The following is an 18,422-nucleotide window of genomic DNA, read 5'->3' as shown; positions in this document are numbered from 1 at the left end:
CGGAAGTCAGTACATCTGTTCACTAAACATTATGGTCTAGATTTGGCTTCAAAAGCAGATGCCAAATTAGGCAGAGCAATACTTGAATTATTGTTCAATTAAAGCACTGTTCCCACCTCCTGAGTTTTCTGTACTGCTTGTCAAAATACCCATAAGTGGGACTATGCAGACCCTCTCAAAGAAGTAGTGAAGGTTACTTGCTTTATCTGTAACGAGTTCTTCAAAATGACTCTGTATAGTCACGCTTCTCATCCACATTCCTCTCTTGTTCAGAGTCCCATTATGGCTTCTCTGGCACAGCAGTGGAAAGAATTGAGGCAGCAGAGGGCACAGTACACCCTTACATAGCCTCTCCCTCAAAAAGTTCAGAAACACTGAGGAGAGGGGGCACATGTGCACTCTAATAGGCACAACTTGGAGAAGGTTATAGTGTTAGGTAGCACCAGGTGGTGCAACATAAGTGGGAGTATGCAGAGTCACCTCAAAGAACTCTGGTTACATGTAACCAACCTTCGTTTTGTGCAGAGTGTAAGAATTCTTTTCTTTTTACTTTTGAACAAGTAATTTTGAGTTTACTTTTGTATAATTAACTCACTTTCCTGATACTTGGTCCAAAAAGTATATTTGGTATAACTATAACCTCTCTTCCTCCTCCCTCATCTCTAGGCAGCTAGATTTAAGAATAAAAAAAAAAACACCTTTGAGGAACCCTAACTTTGATACAATTTTGTACATTATAAAGATTGTACAGGTTGCTTGAACAGTATTAACATCCTCAGTGTAGAAAGACAAGATGAGGTTTAGGTGTTTTTAGGTACTTTTAATTAATAAATAACTTCAGTAATAGCACTGTAAAAAGTGAACATCTGTTAAAATAAAAAGGCACTTAAAACAACAAACCAATTTGTAACAGATGCAATCTTAATGTTCAAAGGCAAATATACATGGCACGTGTCAAAAATGAAACCTGACAGTGACAGTCATGTCACAGTACAAACTATGCAATCTCAGCTACAGGGTAAAGGCAAATGTACAGCCAAGACTGCAAAAGAAAATAAAGTTGTGCTGATACAAAAATATTACAAAAAATTGCAACCAAATACATTAAAAGATTAGAAAGGTGACAGGCACCAGACTTTGAAGCAAGGAAACATTACGAAAAAGGACACTATATGAATTAAGGCCCTCATGTATTTAGAGGATGTCCTGGTGAGTGCTTCATGGTACTGCAAGCTGGCCAGGGCTTGAATTTACAAAGAAAAAATATGCAAGATACTAAGCAGCAACTTCTTGAAAAATGGCACAAATTTTAAAGCTTTTCCTTCCTAGCCCCTTCAATTTGTCCATAACTTGGCACTTGACAATTTAATAATAGGTATGCAGACACTTTTCACAGCCTTTTGCACCATTTGTTTCCAGCCTATTCATCTTACCGTTTCTAAATCAGATATATCTAACAGATACCCAGTCATTGATCAACTTAAAAAAAATAATCTGAGAGAGTTTGCAAAGAAATATTTAGTTAACATTTTAACTATGTCTGCAAACTCAAGCCCTGATAACCCTGTAAAGCTAAAACTTAATTTTTAATACTCAGTTGCTAGGCAGAGCCCCCATACTGATTGATTTCACCATTTCCCTCCCGGTCACATAACAGCAGTATTGTACACTTCCCACAGAAGACCTACATTTGAACAACACAGTAAGGAAAAGGTCAAAAAGGCACCATGTGACCTTAGCTGATTAGGCTATGCAGTCTCAAGTTTTCTCTCAGTCCCCTGGCACTGATTATTTTATTTGAAGAAAAAAAATTACATATTGTACATTTTAAAAACCTGCATAGGAAACAAACCTACATGTAATGAGTTAGTAAAATCACTGCAGAATTGCCCTAAATCTATCTTACTGTGACTACAAAAATTGCTACGTTGCATACAGTGTTGTGAAGTAATACAAGTAGTGTTCATTTCCCCTCATATTTAGGATTGACCACAGTTGTCACTGCACTCTTGTAAATAGGATTTTCACCCTAAAAAAAAGAGAGAAATGTTTACATTAGTATTAAAAGTACACACAATGAACACATTTATGACAACTGTACAAACAAAAACATATTTTAAGACATTACGCATTGATCTGTAGTGTTTCCAGATGCAGTAAGTAAATACTAGCTTAAATCGTCTAAACAGAACAAGATTTTCTCTATCAACTTTAGTAAAAGGCATGCTTAGCTAATAAACGCTAAGGTGTTAGGACAGATCTCTACTTTAGGATCACTCAATGACTACCATTCCAGGGGTGGCCAACCTGTAGCTCCGGAGCTGCATGTGGCTCTTCAAAGGTTAATAAGTGGCTCCTTGCACAGGCGCTGACTCTGAGGCTGTAGCTACAGACGCCAACTTTCCAATGTGCCTGGGGGTGCTCACTGCTCAACCCCGACTCTGCCCCAGGCCCTGCCCCCACTCCACCCCTTCCCCAAGGCCCCTGCCCCTTCCCCTGCCATGCCCTCACTCCTTCCCCTCCGAGCCTCCTGCACACATGAAACAGCTGACTGCGGCAGGTGGGAGGTGTGGGGAGGGAGGGGACACACTGATTGGCAGGGCTGCTAGCGGGTGGGAGGTGCTGGGGCACTAATGGGAGGGGGAGCTGCTGACATATTACTGTGGCTCTTTGGCAATGTACATCGATCAATTCTGGCTCCTTCTCAGACTCAGGTTGGCCACCCCGACCTATTCTGTTCTTTCCCTCTGAAGCACCTGGCATTGGCCACTGTCAGAAGACAGGATACTGGGCTAGATGGGCCACTGGTCTGACCCAATATGGCTGTTCTTATGTTAGGATATGCCACATGGTTCCCTTATAGTTTATGAACCACACATGCTCATCTGAGGGCTGAATGGTCAGGCGAAGGCTCTACATCTTCGATCTCATGACATACTGGTGAAGGAGTTGGGGGGAGCATTTCACTCAACATTTTTTAAACTGGAATGCTTAAAGTTAGGCTCTTAAATAAAAGTTGCCCAGGCCCAGTAAGGGGGTACAGCCTGGGTGTCACCAAGTGCCAAACCCTAAGCTAGTTCCCCCACCTTTAAAGAGAACCAAATCTAAACCGCATGGAGCCTCACCACACTTACAGGTACCACTTCACTTATGTGTCCTAGGAGGATTGACGTTGATTCCCCTGCAGTTAGCCATGGTCGACTCTCATGCCATTGATAGTTTTATAGATGCAATGGCTGCCCAGAACCTACAAATTCCTCTTTGGTCCAAATCTTAACCAGACCCGGTAGAAACAATCAATGGGTCACCCCGTCATCTGATCCAGTAACCCAGGAAACTGTTCTCTCAGGATATGTCTACACTGCAATAAAAAACCTGCAGCTAGCCTGTGCCAGCTAACTCAGGTTCACAGGGCTCGGGCTAATGGGCTGTTTAATTTCAGTGTAGACATTTGGGCTCAGGCTGAAGCCTGGGCTCTGGGACCCTCCCCACGTGCAGGGTTCTTAGCCTGAGCCAGCTAGCCTGGGTCAGCCACAGGTTTTTAACTGCAGTGTAGACACTCCCTTAGAGGCCAGAGTGGGAGAGCACCGCATGTTACTATACTTTAATGTGATCAGCTCTCAGCACTTCCCAATGATACTTGGTATACTGTGCTTGGAGTAGCATGATCCATGTATCTCCTGAAGAGGGAAGAGCATTGACTTTCTTCCAATTATTGCCAAAAAGCAAGCCTGCGACCCCCCATGTTAGCCACTGCCTATTCGCCAGGAACAGATATTACTACCTGAGGAAAAACAGTGGGGGCCAGTGAGAAAGAAACTACCTTGAGCCCAGAATCCCATCTCCCCAAGAAATACCAGGAATACACTAACACTTTTGAGGAAAAAAAAACCCACATCCCTTCTGTCCCCACAACAGGACTATAACTGTTGCATGGATTTCAGCTTGGGGTAAAGGCCCTGTATGGACAAATATACACCATATCCAAACCAGAATGAGGAAGCATTATGCATCTATATCTAAGAAAATCTCAAGAAGGGCTTCATCTGTTAATCTTCCTCCCCAGCAGGGGCGCTAGTTCTTTTTGTATGAAAGGACGAGGTGCTGTGCATTTGCAAGGACTATCGAGCCCTAAATCTGCAACTGATATCCTCTGCCTCTTTATCCTGGAATTTCTAGATTGTGTGTGAACAACCACAATCCTCATGAAACTAGACCATCAGGGAGCTTACAAAATAGTGCATAAGAGTCAGGGATGAGTGGAAAACAATCTTTCATACACGATACATATTTGAATATTTAGTAATGCCATTTGGCCTAACCAATGCCCCTGGAACTTTCCAACACTTCATGAATTATGTGTTAAGAGAAACAGGGGAGCAGAATGTCATCATTTATCTCAGTGATATCCTACTGTTCTCAGAGAGCCAAGAACAATACTGTTGCCACATCTGATCTGTTCTAGAAAGGCTGTGGAAGCATGGTTTGTATGCCAATCTGGAAAAATGCCTCTTTGACCAGTCTGCCATCAAATTTTTGTGCTACATCATCTTCCCAGGGGATGTTCAGATTCAAAAAAGGAGCCATCTGCGACTGGTCAGCTACCCAGAATCCCCTTAAATTACAACACTTACTGGGCTGTGTCGATTTTTATCAGCAATTTATTGCTGACTTCTCAGGAAAAATAGCTCCCCTAACTTCACTCCTACATAAGATTTGTCTGGTGCACAATGACAGAATATTAGATGAGTAGCTGCTTGCAATTAAAACCATGTCCAAGGAGAGATGCCACTACGTTGGGAGGGCTTGGCCACTTGTACAGGTGTTCAAAGACAATAAGAACCTTGAGTAGCTCTGCAAGGCCCAAATTTCAAACAACAAGCAGCGAAGGTGGGTCCTGTTTTTCTCTGAGTTCAAGTTAACCATCACCTACCTATCTGGGAAGGCCAACATCTTATTGCAAAAAGGAGAGTACAACCAGGAAGGCATGGAGCCAACTGCTGAGCCAGCATACCGCCTCAAAGCTAGTAATTTTCTCAACACGGCAATTCACAAAGATCTCATCTCTGATCTCCCTTGTTTGATCCACCTCTAAGGAGGACCCTTTGCTTGGGGACCACATCTGAACATGATGGAGTAACATGTTTCAACAGGTACATGTATGTTTCTCTGAGGGCTTTCCCCCGCTTTGAAATGCTACATCTTTATCATGATACCCCACTGGCAGCACACTTTGGTCATTGTAAGCCCTCCTTTGCAACTTCCCACTTTTTCTACTGGCCCTGTATGAGGGCCAAAATTCAAGCCTGTATGGATTCATGTGAACTCTATGTCCACACTAAAACACCTCGAACCAAGCTCATTGGTACTTTGGTCCCCCCAGAAATACCTGCAAAGCCTTAGATATCCATTTCACTAAACTTCAATGTGGAATTCCCTACATGGCCCACTTCATCCCCTGCAGCCGCTTTTTCTCCACTGAGGTTACTGGCCAACTCATGATAAGACACATTATTTGTCTTCAAGGACTTCCAGACCACAATGTCTCATGGAGAGAGGATGTTCCTTGCCCAGGAGATAAATTTTCTAATCATGCCTGCCTCCTTTGCTGGCCATGCAACTTGAATTGGGCTGCTGAGATGCTGTCTGCATCTTGCCCAGTAGAGTTAGCGTCTCCAATCCTATCTGGCTCCTTTCCTGCCTGTGGAAGGGGGACCCTAGGTGACCCCACCTGGTCTGGGCTGAAGGAGGAATTGCTTACTGCCAACAGAGTTGACTGAGCTCCTCAACAAGACACCTAAATAGGCAGTAAAAGCACACAACATAGACCCTTTCTTTTGCTTGTGGCCTAGCTCTCTCCCTAAAACCCAGAGAAGCACCACCTGCTGCAAACACCTTAGAAGTTGAAGTGGAGCTGTGGGGCAATCTCTGCAAAAGGGAAATGCAGCTCTGTGACACGGCTGGGAATTAGCCAGCTAAACTGTTAGTTGGAAATTTGAAATAAAAAGCTCTACAGCAGAGAGGTCTGGCTAATATACTATGGAAGTGATAAAAATGGAAGAAATTTCAGGAGTCAGGGCATTCCATTGCTGCCAGTGACTAAAAGGGTTCTTCCCCTGAGCTGAAAAACCCATTGTAATGGATCTGTGGACCTTAGTACAATAAAGAACAAGTGATTTTACTGATTTCTAGAAGTCTGGGTGCATATTTAACTAAACAAAGGAAGGCTATAGTACAGTGTGTGTATACTACATGTAGTAGGGGAATAAAACATACACACTTCAATAACAGTGATGCACTTGCACACAACAAAGGAAGTCTTGATGCTGTCTCCATTCATATCAGATTCTGGCAAACAATTTTGATATGCAAATAATCCTTAGTAAGGAAGGAGACTCTCAAGATGTTTAGGCAATATAAATATTTTAACTTTGCCCTTATGTAGCTTTTTAAATCTTCTAAACACTTTACAGATAAGTTACCCTCAACACTCTCCAGGGAGGTAAGCAAGCATTATCTCCACTTTACAAATAAGAAAACTGAGGCAAACAGGTTGAATGACTTGCAGCAGGCCACAACAGGAATCAGTGTAAGAGTTGGGATTAGAACTCAGGAGTTCCCAGGGTCTAATCCATATTCGGTCTACATATATCCTCTGGAAATAGATGACCAGCTGATATATATTAAATATAATGCTGTAGAAAGAGAGATCAGAGGCTCTGAAGTTTATATACCCCTTCATTTAGCAGATGACCAATCATAGGGAAAAAGTGAGAGAATATCTGTGCTTTTCTTACATTTGTATGAATTTAGTGTTTACGTGCAGTGCCAGCAAGAGACTGATGTCCTCTATTAGGTACAAAATAGGCAACAATAATGCAAACTTCCTCGTGCTACCTGACCTATCTCTCTCAAATCTGAGCTGGAGTAACCACTCCTAGGAATGTGCAAATAATTCAGTCTCTTGTGACCCAGTCGATCTGTAGCCTCTCTGCTAAGACTAACAATGTAGTAGTGGACAACTGTTCACTAGACCAAACTCATTTCACATTGGCTACCACTGAATGGTACCAACTTTTGGTTATTACCAATCTGTGCTGAATTTTGACTGATAACTAAGATGTAAACGAGTATTTTCCATTATTAACCTCTTAGCTATGGAGTTCAACAGAATATCTTACCTTCTAAGATAAGTTTTTATTTAAGGAAGATATATATTTCATTTATAAAACAGTGTAAATCAAAATAAGCACACATTTAACAGGCAAATTTAGCAGATAAACCATTTCTATCACATGCCCACCTAAACGCCATGCACAGTTTAATTGAAATGATTCTAGAAACACTAGCTGTTCACACCGTATTCAAACAGTAGAACTAATTACACTTCACTGGAGACCAAGAATCTTAGGGCTTATCTACATGGTACATTAGTGTGCACCAGGTGGGGTGTAAATTCTAGAGCGCACCAGAGTGTCATGCACTAACTTGCCCACTTGGACCCTACTGGAGTGCACTAGAAGTTCCCTACTGATCACGTAGTCCCATTTCAAACAGGATGGCACTGGCAGACCCCTGTGATGTCACAGAGCCCCAACGGCTTCAAAAAGGGCTGCACGCAGGTGTAAGGGACGGACCATGTTTTTCAGTGCAAGATTGGAGCTTTGGTCTAGTTTCCTGGTTAATAGACACTACACCTGTTGAAACACTATCTAGGCCAGGGGTTCTCAAATTGGGAGTCGTGACCCCTCCGGGGGTTGCAAGGTTATTGCATGGGGGATCCTGAGCGGTCAGACTCCACCCCAAACTCCGCTTCGCCTCCAGCATTTATAATAATGTTAAATATAAAAACAGTGTTTTTAATTTATAAAGGGGGGTCACACTCAGAGGCTTGCTGTATAAATGGGGTCACCAGTACAAAAGTTTGAGAATCACTGATCTAGGCATACCTATCACATCAATAATGCTCACTTTTATACAAGGATTAGCAGAAGCCAATAGCTTTTGCTTTCCATTTAGAAATACTCTATTATAAAAAAATGCAACAAATTCAGATTCATAGCTGCCTCATTAATTTAACTTTGTTAAATTATAGAATCTTTAATACAGTAAGACTAAAAAGTTAAGAAACTTTACAAATTTAACACTGTATTAGTCTAGATCCCACATGTATTCTGTCTGGCTGGCTAAGATAACTTGCCCCAATATATATATATCAAAATTATGCTAAAAATATTCTCATTAAAACTCTAACACATTGGGAGGGATCCATAAAAAGATCTGGGTACCTAAATTCCAGACTTAGGTGCCCAAATCCCAGTTTTGGCTCCACTGGAATCCACAAAACTCCTGTCAAATCTATAGGTGCCTAAACTCACTCAGCACAAGTTTTTCAGGTTAAAGTTTCCCTGGGTGCTTATGTTTCTGCATCTGATTATGTGCACTGCTACCTCCCTATAAGCATCTGGACACTTATCTCCCACCTAAGCCCCAGAGTGATTCATGAACCAGGGGAAGTCAGGCATTTGGCCACTTAAATTGCATGTGGAGCAACAACTGGTAGCCGTGCTAAGAAGGCATTTAAAATCTTCCCTGCAGCCTAGACTTAAGCACCTATCTCTGAGAGGGGGAGGGACTTAGTGCCCCTTCTCCAGTTGGCATCTCCCACTGCTTAGCTTAATACGCTTAATATCTCTACCTAATATGCTTGTTTTTGTGGATTGCATTCTTAGATGCCTCTCTCCCTCCATTTACATTGTACAGGGAGCCTGCTGTGTGAATCTCAGTGTTGTTCCTGAGATTTCCTAGGCACCATGAGGCCCAGCATTGCAATCCCTAAGGCCTGGTCTACACTAAGAAGGGGGGTCGAACTAGGGTATGCAAATTCAGCTACGTGAATAGCGTAGCTGAATTCGAAGTACCCTAGTTTGACCTACTCACCCGTCCAGACGCGGCGGGGTCGAACTCCGCAGCTCCCCCGTCGACTCCGCCACCGCCGTTTGCAGTGGTGGAGTACCGGAGTCGACCGCAGCGCTTCCGGAGTTCGAACTATCGCGTCTAGATCAGACGCGATAGTTCGAACGCCGAGAAGTCGAACTCACCGCGTCGACCCGGAAGGTAAGTGTAAACCTACCCTAAGTCTCTTTGTGGATTCCCACACATTTTGCTTAAAAATCTTAAAAGAAACTGCAACTGCCATAGCTGTATAAGAGAGACAAGCTGAGTGAGGTAATATCTTTTACTGCACAAACCTCTGTTGGTGAAGAGAGAGAAGCTTTTGGGCTTTCATAGGTGACCTGAAGAGGAGCTTTGTGAAGCTTGAAAGCTTGCCTCTCTCACCAATAGAAGTTGGTTCAACAAAAGGTATTACCTCACTCACTTTGTCTCTGAAATGCCTTGGGACCAACACTGTTCCAACACTGCAGATAATTGCAGAAGTAATTTTTCCATTCATACCCTCTGAACAGTACTGTTTTAAGCACTTGACTGGTTTGTAGTTCATGCAAGAAACTATTAACTACCTCTTAGATATCAAGGTGATATAGAAAACCTAGGACAGATCATTTAAAGCTCACAAGATATACAATTAAGGTTCCTGCAACAATATTCTCTCTGCTACATTACACAGTGTGTAGCATTTTAGATTACTGTTTGTTAAATACCTTGCTATATACAGTATGTTTTACTGGTCTTCTTACTACTTTTTTCTCCACTGACATTGTTTCAATTTAAACAAATCACAGAACATCTCATCACAAAAACTATATGCATGATATGTGCAGTTAGTCTGAGTTATGACCCAAGTGACTGTGGGAAACTTATCTCTAGAATCTTTTGACTTTTGCTCAAGAACTGGTTCTCACTATCTACTCCATTTCACAAATATCATCAGGTCTTTTTGAACAACACCATTATGTGGATCCCCTGCCAAGCTTCAATGTTGGAAACTGCACCTCTCCCAAAAAAGGCACATCCCTTTTTCAGAGAATACAGAAAGGAGGAGACACATCAAGCATGGCTGGAAGGCTAGAGGACAGGAGTTAACACCTGGGATAAGGTAGGGTGCTTTTCACTGACACAGATCTAAACTGAGCATCACAGTGAAGAATGTGTGGTAGGGCCCTGTAGAAGGAAACCCTAGGAGTAGAGTGAAGTGGCTTCATCCTGTGGTGACACAGCAGCCAGCTTCCCTGCCATGGCAACAGTATATGGCTCTTCTCCAAAGGGTTTGAGAGGAACCACTATGAGTCGCATGAGTTAAAAGTTATTGATGGAAGCCTACTGCTACTGTTACCTCGAGTGAAGCATCCATTACTGGAGAGGTGGTTCTTCGCGTGATTGCTCCTATGCATTCCAGTTAGGTGTGCGCGCCGCGCGTGCACGGCTTCTCCGGAACATTTTTACCCTAGCAACTCCGGCGGGCCGGCTGGCGCCCCCTGGAGTGGCGCCGCTATGGCGGCGGTTATATACCCCAGCCGGCCCGTCCGCTCCTCAGTTCCTTCTTCCCGCCCGTGACGGCAGTTGGAACAGTGGAGTGCTCTCTGTCCTCCACATCCCTAGCGCTCTATAGCTTTCTTTGTACATAGTTGTTTATCTCTTAGTGTTAGTTAGTTGTATAGTTTAGTTAGTATAGGTAAGATAAAGAAATAAGGGGGGTTTCCCTCCTTTTTTCCCCACCGGTGCGGGCTCATGCCCAAAGCACCGGGCTTCAAGCCCTGTGCATCTTGCCAGAGGCACATGCCGGTAGGAGATCCGCACGACGCCTGTCTGCGCTGCCTTGGGGAGCCTCACCGCACAGATAAGTGCTCTATCTGTGCGGCCTTTAAGCCCCGGACAAGAAAGGAGCGGGACGCTAGACTTAAGCAGTTCCTCATGGAGGCTTCGCTCCAACCCCCGGCACCGACCGCGCCGGCACCGAAGCCTGCATCGGCGCGCAGCGCACCGGCGGCGCCGAGCCGCTCCGGCACCGAGGCGTCTCGACCCTCTCCAGCGGCACCAGCTACGAGGCACCGCTCCCTCTCGCCAGCCAGGAAGCGGAAGCCGACCAAGGCAGCACCGAAGACCCAGGTCCAGGGTCAATTAGCCCAGCCACCTCCGCCTCCAGTACCAGCTGTGGCAGTGCACAAGCCGTGCACTGTGCCGTTGACTCCGGCACCGCCTCGCTCCCCGGCACCGTCCGCGGTAGAGCTGGTGCTGCCGTCCACGCCCGAGACTTTCTCGACGGCGAGGGAGCTCATAGAGCTCACAGAGGCACTGAGCCTCCGGCCCCCGGCACCGCCGGTGCGGGCTGTTGTGGCGGCAGGGAAGCTGCCTATGATGCGACCACCGGTCGAGCGGAAGAGACGACGCTCCAGGTCCCGGTCTCGCTCCCGGTCCCGAGGACGGTCGCCATCTAGCTGCTCGCGGTCCCGGCACCGCTCGCCAGTGCGGTACCGATCACCCGCTCGGCGCCGGTCGCAGTCCCGGTACCGCTCGTCATCGCGGTACCGGTCGCACTCCCGGAGGCATTCCTGGTCCCAGTCCCCGTCTCGTCGGCACCGAGGGAGGTCCGACTCCCGGCACCGTGACTCCCGGAGCCGCTCCCGGCACCGCCGGTCGAAGTCCCGGTCGAGCTCCCGGCACCGTGCTGACCGATGGTCTTGCTCCCACTCTCAGCACCGAGAGGACCGGCACCGAACCTCGGCACCGTCAATGGGTGCGCTACCACCCTTGACAACTCAATCGTTTGGAGCATCCGCACCTCCCTGGCCTTCTAGTCAAGCATCGGTGGCTTCGGAGGCGGGCAGCGAGGGTCATCTTCCCGCTGCGGAGCAGAATCATGTCCAGGGTGCGAGACAGTGGGGCTTCTGGGTACCGTGGGCCCAGTATGAATCCCAGGGGGTGCCGCTCCCTCCAAGGGCCCCTGCCTCGGAACGTCGGGCTCCGGTAGCTACAATAAGTAGACCGCCCCCTTCACCTCCAGCCGCAGACCAGTTGCCACCTGGTTCCCAAGAGCATCCTCGGCCGGAGTCAACAGCCGATCCCTTGGAGGAACCGCCTGCAGAGGCCGTGGTACGGGGCCCATGCTCGTCTTCATCACCGGACGAGGCGGTGGCCGGGGCGGCTACATCTGACCCCCCCGCCAATTGACTTGCGGGCACATCAGGACCTTCTGCGTCGGGTGGCACAGGCGATCAACCTCCCTGTGGCGGAGGTCGCAGAGGACGAGGACCCGGTGACGAATGTAATCGGAGCGGAGCATTACCCTTTATCCGCACCATACAGAAGAATGCCACCACCATCTGGCAGTCACCGGCGTCCGTCCCTCCCACCGCCAGGGGTGTCGAAAAAAAGTACTCCGTCCCTCCCACGGGGTACGAGTATCTGTACACCCACCCAGCCCCTGACTCGTTGGTTGTCCAGTCGGTCAACGACAGGGAGAGGAACGGCCAACCCGCCCCAGCCCCAAAGTCAAGGGAGGCTAAGCGGATGGACCTCTTGGGCCGCAAAGTTTACTCAGCCGGCGGCCTCCAGCTTAGGATCGCCAATCAGATGGCCCTCCTCGCCAGATACACTTTTGATATCTTGGTGTCTCTGGCGAAGTTCACGGAGCTCATCCCACCTGACTCTCGCCAGGAGTTCACAGCTCTGTTGGAGGAGGCCAAGAAGACTTCCAGGTCTTCTATACAGTCCGCTCTTGACTCCGCGGACTCGGGTGCAAGAACCCTGGCCTCGGGGGTCACCATGAGGCGCATCTCATGGTTGCAGTCATCCACGCTGCCGCCTGAGGTGCAGTACACCTTGCAGGACCTGCCTTTTGACGCTCAGGGCCTGTTCTCGGAAAAGACCGATTCGAGGATCCAGACCCTAAAGGACGGTCATATTGCCATCCGTACTCTGGGGATGCATACACCGGCAACCCAGCGCAGGTCCTTTAGGCAGAAGCCATACCGGCCCTTTAACCAATCTAGGGCAAGACCATACGCAGGCCGCAGACCTGGCCCGGCCCGCCGTAGGCCATCTTGCAATCGGCGCACCTCGACCCATCTGCCTTCCAAGGCCCCTCAGGGCCCCAAACAGGCGTTTTGATGGGACGCCCGAGGACGGCTCATCAGCCTCTGGACCGGATCCTACCCCTCTATTCTACAACCGCCTTTCCCATTTCTTTTCGGCGTGGTCCCAAATAACAACAGACAACTGGGTCCTTCAAACAATCCAGTCTGGGTACCGCCTGCAATTTGTTTCGCCCCCTCCTTCCCATCCTCCGTCCCCGTCCCTCTTCAGGGACCCCTCTCACGAGCAATTCCTCCTGCAGGAGGTCAAGACTCTGTTGAGCTTGGGGGCCATAGAGGAGGTGCCATGTGACATGCGGGGCAGGGGCTTCTACTCCCGCTACTTCCTCATCCCCAAGGCGAAAGGAGGTCTACGTCCAATTCTGGACCTGTGGGAGCTCAACAAGTACCTGCTCAAGCCCAAGTTTCGTATGGTCACCCTGGGGACCATCATCCCCTCCCTGGATCCGGGAGACTGGTTTGCCGCCCTCGACATGAAGGACGCATACTTCCATGTCGCAATTTACCCCCCCCCATCGACGCTTCCTGCGCTTCACTGTCAACAACGCGCACTACCAGTTCGCAGTGCTGCCTTTCGGCCTCTCCACCGCGCCAAGGGTTTTCACGAAGTGCATGGCAGTGGTTGCCGCAGCCCTCCGCCGGCGTCAGATACGTTTATCCGTATCTCACGATTGGCTGGTTCGCGGAGCATCCCAGCAGCTGGTAACAAACCAAATAAGAGAGGTCGTGTCTCTCTTTCGGGACCTTGGTCTTCTCATCAACACCGAGAAGTCCGCTTTAACTCCGTCGAAGCGGGTAGAATTCATCGGAGCAGTGCTCGACTCCAATTTGGCCAGGGCCTGCCTCCCACTGTCTCGACACCAAACTATGGTCTCCATCATCCGAGACCTCCTCACCTTTCCCATGACAACGGTTCGGGCCTGCCTCCGCCTCCTGGGACACATGGCATCCTGTACGTATGTCACAGCATACGCGAGGCTCACCTTCGCCCGTTCCAGTCCTGGCTAGCGTCGGTGTACCGCCCACATCGCGACCACATCGACATGGTGGTCACGGTCGCGAAGCCCACCCTCGAGTCACTCACCTGGTGGCTGGACCCAGAGGCAGTGTGTGCAGGAGTCCCCTTCCACCCTGCTCGCCCATCCGTCACTCTGACCACGGATGCCTCAGCCCTGGGGTGGGGAGCCCATCTGGGCGACCTTCACACCCAAGGCCTCTGGTTGCCTCAAGAGCTCGCCCTGCACATCAACATCCGGGAGCTGCGTGCGATCCGTTTGGCGTGTCACACCTTCCGCGCCCGCCTGCAAGGCCGCTGCGTCACAGTGTTCACGGACAACAGGACGGCAATGTTCTACGTGAACAAGCAGGGCGGAGCCCGCTCCTCCCTCCTCTGCAAGGAAGCGATGCTCCTGTGGGACTTCTGCGTGACCCACTCGATTCACCTAGAAGCGTCGTTTCTTCCAGGAGTGCAGAACACGTTGGCGGACCACCTCAGCAGGTCTTTCCTCGCCCACGAGTGGTCCCTTCGACCGGACGTGGCACACAGAATTTTCCAACGGTGGGGCTTTCCCCAGGTAGACCTGTTTGCCTCCAGGGAGAACAGGAAGTGCCACCAATTCTGTTCCTACCAGGGTCGCTCTCCGGGCTCCCTGTCGGACGCCTTCCTGTACTCCTGGACGGATCACCTCCTTTACGCCTTCCCTCCGTTCCCGCTCTTCCATCGGGTGCTGCTCAAGCTAAGGAGGGACCGGGCCCGCATAATACTCGTCGCTCCGGCCTGGCCGAGGCAGCATTGGTACACCCTGCTGCTCAAGCTCTCTGTTCGGGAACCCATTCCCCTACCATCCTGGCCGGACATCATCACGCAGGACTTCGGCAGGCTTCGCCACCCAGACCTGCAGTCCCTCCATCTCACAGCTTGGTACCTGAGTGGTTGACCCCTGCGGAAAGAGGCTGTTCCGAGGCAGTACAACGAGTCCTGCTTGAAAGCAGAAAGCCTTCCACCCGCTCTACTTACCTTGCGAAGTGGAAGCGCTTTGCCCTCTGGTGTGACCAACGCGGCCTTAATCCCTTCGTAGTCCCCCTTTCCACAATCCTGGACTACCTCTGGTACCTAAAGGAGCAAGGTCTTGCGGTCTCCTCCTTAAAGGTACACCTGGCAGCCGTGTCTGCGTTTCGCCCATCCATAGACAGTCGATCCATCTTCGCTAACCAGATGGTATCCCGCTTCCTGAAGGGCCTGGACCGGTTGTACCCACCCATGAGACGTCCTACCCCGGCCTGGGATTTAAATCTGGTCCTGGCCAGGCTTACGGGAGCCCCCTTTGAGCCTTTAGCCACGTGCTCCCTTCTCTACCTGTCTTGGAAGACGGCCTTCCTCGTCGCCATTACATCTGCGAGACGTGTGTCTGAGCTTCGCGCTCTGACGGTTGGTCCACCGTACACCGTTTTCCATAGAGACAAGGTGCAGCTCCGCCCTCACCCGGCCTTCCTCCCGAAAGTCGTCTCGGCCTTCCATGTCAATCAGGAGATCTTCCTCCCGGTCTTCTTCCCGAAGCCACATGCCTCTCCTCGGGAACAACAGCTTCACACCTTGGACGTCCGCAGGGCCCTCGCTTTTTATATCGAGCGGACGAAGCCCTTCCGGCGTTCGACCCAGCTCTTCGTGGCAGTGGCTGACCGAATGAAAGGCGAGGCAGTCTCCTCGCAGCGGATTTCCGCCTGGGTCACGGCATGTATCAGGACATGCTACGAGCTTGCTCATGTGCCACCATGCCACCTCACCGCTCACTCCACGAGAGCACAAGCCTCGTCTACCGCCTTCCTGGCCCACGTCCCTATCCAGGACATGTGTAGAGCGGCCACCTGGTCTTCTGTCCACACCTTCGCTTCCCACTACGCGTTGGTGCAGCAGTCTAGAGACGATGCAGCCTTCGGCTCCGCAGTATTACACTCTGCCACGTCTCACTCCGACCCCACCGCCTAGATAAGGCTTGGGAATCACCTAACTGGAATGCATAGGAGCAATCACTCGAAGAAGAAAAGACGATTACTCACCGTAGTAACTGTTGTTCTTCGAGATGTGTTGCTCCTATCCATTCCAGACCCGCCCTCCTTCCCCACTGTCGGAGTAGCCGGCAAGAAGGAACTGAGGAGCGGACGGGCCGGCTGGGCTATATAACCGCCGCCATAGCGGCACCACTCCAGGGCGCGCCAGCCGGCCCGCCGGAGTTGCTAGGGTAAAAATGTTCCGGAGAAGCCGTGCACGCACGGCGCGCACACCTAACTGGAATGGATAGGAGCAACACATCTCGAAGAACAACAGTTACTACGGTGAGTAACCGTCTTTTCTCTACACTCCATTTCCTTCCTGAAAACCCACTCAGTCTATCCATGGCAACCTCGGCCCCTGCTCTGAACAGATTCACAGCAATAGAGCTGAGGCCATCCAGCAAAGCCAGGGAAGACCTTGACATTCCTGATATTTCTAAAGTTAAGAAAAAGACAAAAAGTTGACTTTAAAAAACCAAGCCCCCTTGTGCCAATAAAGCAGTGAAAAGGCAGAAGCCAATCTAAAAAACCCATAGGTCTCTTAGGTAACAACAGGAAGGTTATGTCAAAGTTTTCTGAATTGCCTGGGAGATAAACATTTTCGGCTCATTTTTTACATCCTAGAGATGTCTAACTAATCAAGTTGCTCACAACAGACATGATTGCAGATAAGTTAAATGTAAAAAATTGATTTAACAGAACTTTCAACAGCTTACTCAAGATTTAAGACACACTGATGGTTTAAAAATTGCAGTAAAGTCTCTGTTCTTTAGAAGTTAAAACAATTTTTTTTTTAGAATATCATCATTTGTTTAGCCCCAGCACTGTGCAAGCCAAAATAAGCCTCTGCCTCAAAGAATTTAAAATATACACAGACAACTCATCAACAAAGAAAGGGGGTGGGAAAATGACCCAAGCCATAAAACTGAATGACGACATTTAGTACCATCTGAGATCTGCCAACTTAAAATGTCATTCAGGAAATGTCAGGAGAGCTGTGAAGGGACTGGAAATGGAGCTGGATATGGTTCAGAGTGAGGGACAAGGTAAATGATTTTTACAGCTAGATTGAAAAGAGTGTGTGTTTCATGAGGCGAGAGTTTAGGAAAATAGACAGGATTACAATAGTTGAGAAGAAATAATCAGGGCTTGGGAAAGGTTTTTTATGGTTGGAATGGAAGGATTTTGGAGATATAAAAGGAAAAACTGGGAGAGAATGAGGAGCTGATGATAATACCAGGGTATAACCACATAAAAAGTGAAAAGGGACCAGGTAGGAGAAAAATCAAGTGATGGGTCCAGGGCCTTTCCCGACAAAAAAACCTCACCACTGTGAAATAATAGGTGCAGTACTTAGATTCTATTGTGATGGACAAATTCTTCCTTTTCCATTTTCATTATTAACCCCCTCTTCTGTCTCCCCCCTGCAAGATTTTCCATCTCTCTCACCCCCCCTGCCCTTCTCCTGTCATCTATTTCCCTACTCCTTCTCTCTATTCTCATCGCCCTCTCTGGAGACCCTGGGGAAGGAGGAGAGCAATCTCACTTAAGAACCCTTCCTTCTAATCTCCCTTAGTCAACCCATCCCCTCTGGCTTCCTGACCTGTACATCAGTGTTAGGCTGTCACTGTCCCTGCTTCTTGTGCTTTAGGGTTGAAGAAATAAGGTCTTTGGGCTGATGCCATTCACCTCCTCCTGCCTTTCTCCTCAGTATCTGACATGGGAGGAGAGAGGATCTAAGCTACTACCAGCTAAGAATCCAGTTTCCTTGTAATGGGCTTAATGTTGAGCCAAATGGAATGATGCAGCTCCTGCTTCACTGCCTCATGGCTGGTGGCTGTTATAACAGTGGAGCAGGGACAGTCAGCAGCACAGAGCTGCAGCCAACAGTTTAAGATAGAAGATTGGAGCGTTCTGCCTCTTTCCCTCCTGAAACTATGACTGAAGGAGACTAACAGTTGGCTATGGAAGAAAATGCCCTTCCCTCATTCCCATAGATCAGGGGTTGGCAACCTTTGGCACGCAGCCCATCAGGGTAATCCGCTGGTGGGTCGCGAGACATTTTGTTTATGTTGACTGTCCGCAGGCACAGACCCCCACAGCTCCCAGTGGCCGCAGTTTGCCGTTCCCAGCCAATGGGAGTTGTGGGAAGTGGTGGTCAGCATGTCCCTGTGGCCCGCTGCTTCCCGCAGCTCCCATTGGCTGGGAATGGCAAACTGCAGCCACTAGGAGTTGTGGGGGGCTGTACCTGCGAACAGTCAATGAAAACAAAATGTCTCACGGCCTGCCAGCAGATTACCCTGATGGGCCATGTGCTGA

The 18,422-nt window shown here is 48.8% G+C and overlaps 2 protein-coding genes across 6 annotated transcripts in view; one reads left to right on the top strand and one right to left on the bottom strand.

Annotated features, from left to right (window-relative positions):
* Positions 1 to 18,422, top strand: part of CCDC7 (coiled-coil domain containing 7) — a 334,724-nt gene that overhangs the window by 309,869 nt on the left and 6,433 nt on the right. For all 3 annotated transcript variants that reach the window (XM_039527959.1, XM_039527957.1, XM_039527971.1), the window contains one exon: positions 9,893 to 10,057. The gene's annotated coding sequence lies outside the window, so the exon portion shown is untranslated. The remainder of the gene's footprint in view (positions 1 to 9,892; positions 10,058 to 18,422) is intronic.
* ITGB1 (integrin subunit beta 1) overlaps positions 800 to 18,422 on the bottom strand; it is an 82,623-nt gene continuing 65,000 nt past the window's right edge. For all 3 annotated transcript variants that reach the window (XM_039527981.1, XM_039527980.1, XM_039527982.1), the window contains one exon: positions 800 to 2,029. Coding sequence is in view for 1 of the 3 variants with exons in the window: in XM_039527982.1 (XP_039383916.1) it covers positions 1,964 to 2,029 (66 nt within the window). In the remaining 2 variants the exon portion in view is untranslated. The remainder of the gene's footprint in view (positions 2,030 to 18,422) is intronic.

This window comes from Mauremys reevesii, linkage group 2 (assembly GCF_016161935.1).
Source record: "Mauremys reevesii isolate NIE-2019 linkage group 2, ASM1616193v1, whole genome shotgun sequence".
Classification (NCBI taxonomy): Eukaryota; Metazoa; Chordata; order Testudines; family Geoemydidae; genus Mauremys; species Mauremys reevesii.
Note: the sequence above shows the minus strand (reverse complement) of the source record. Positions and strands in the feature narration are given on the sequence as shown.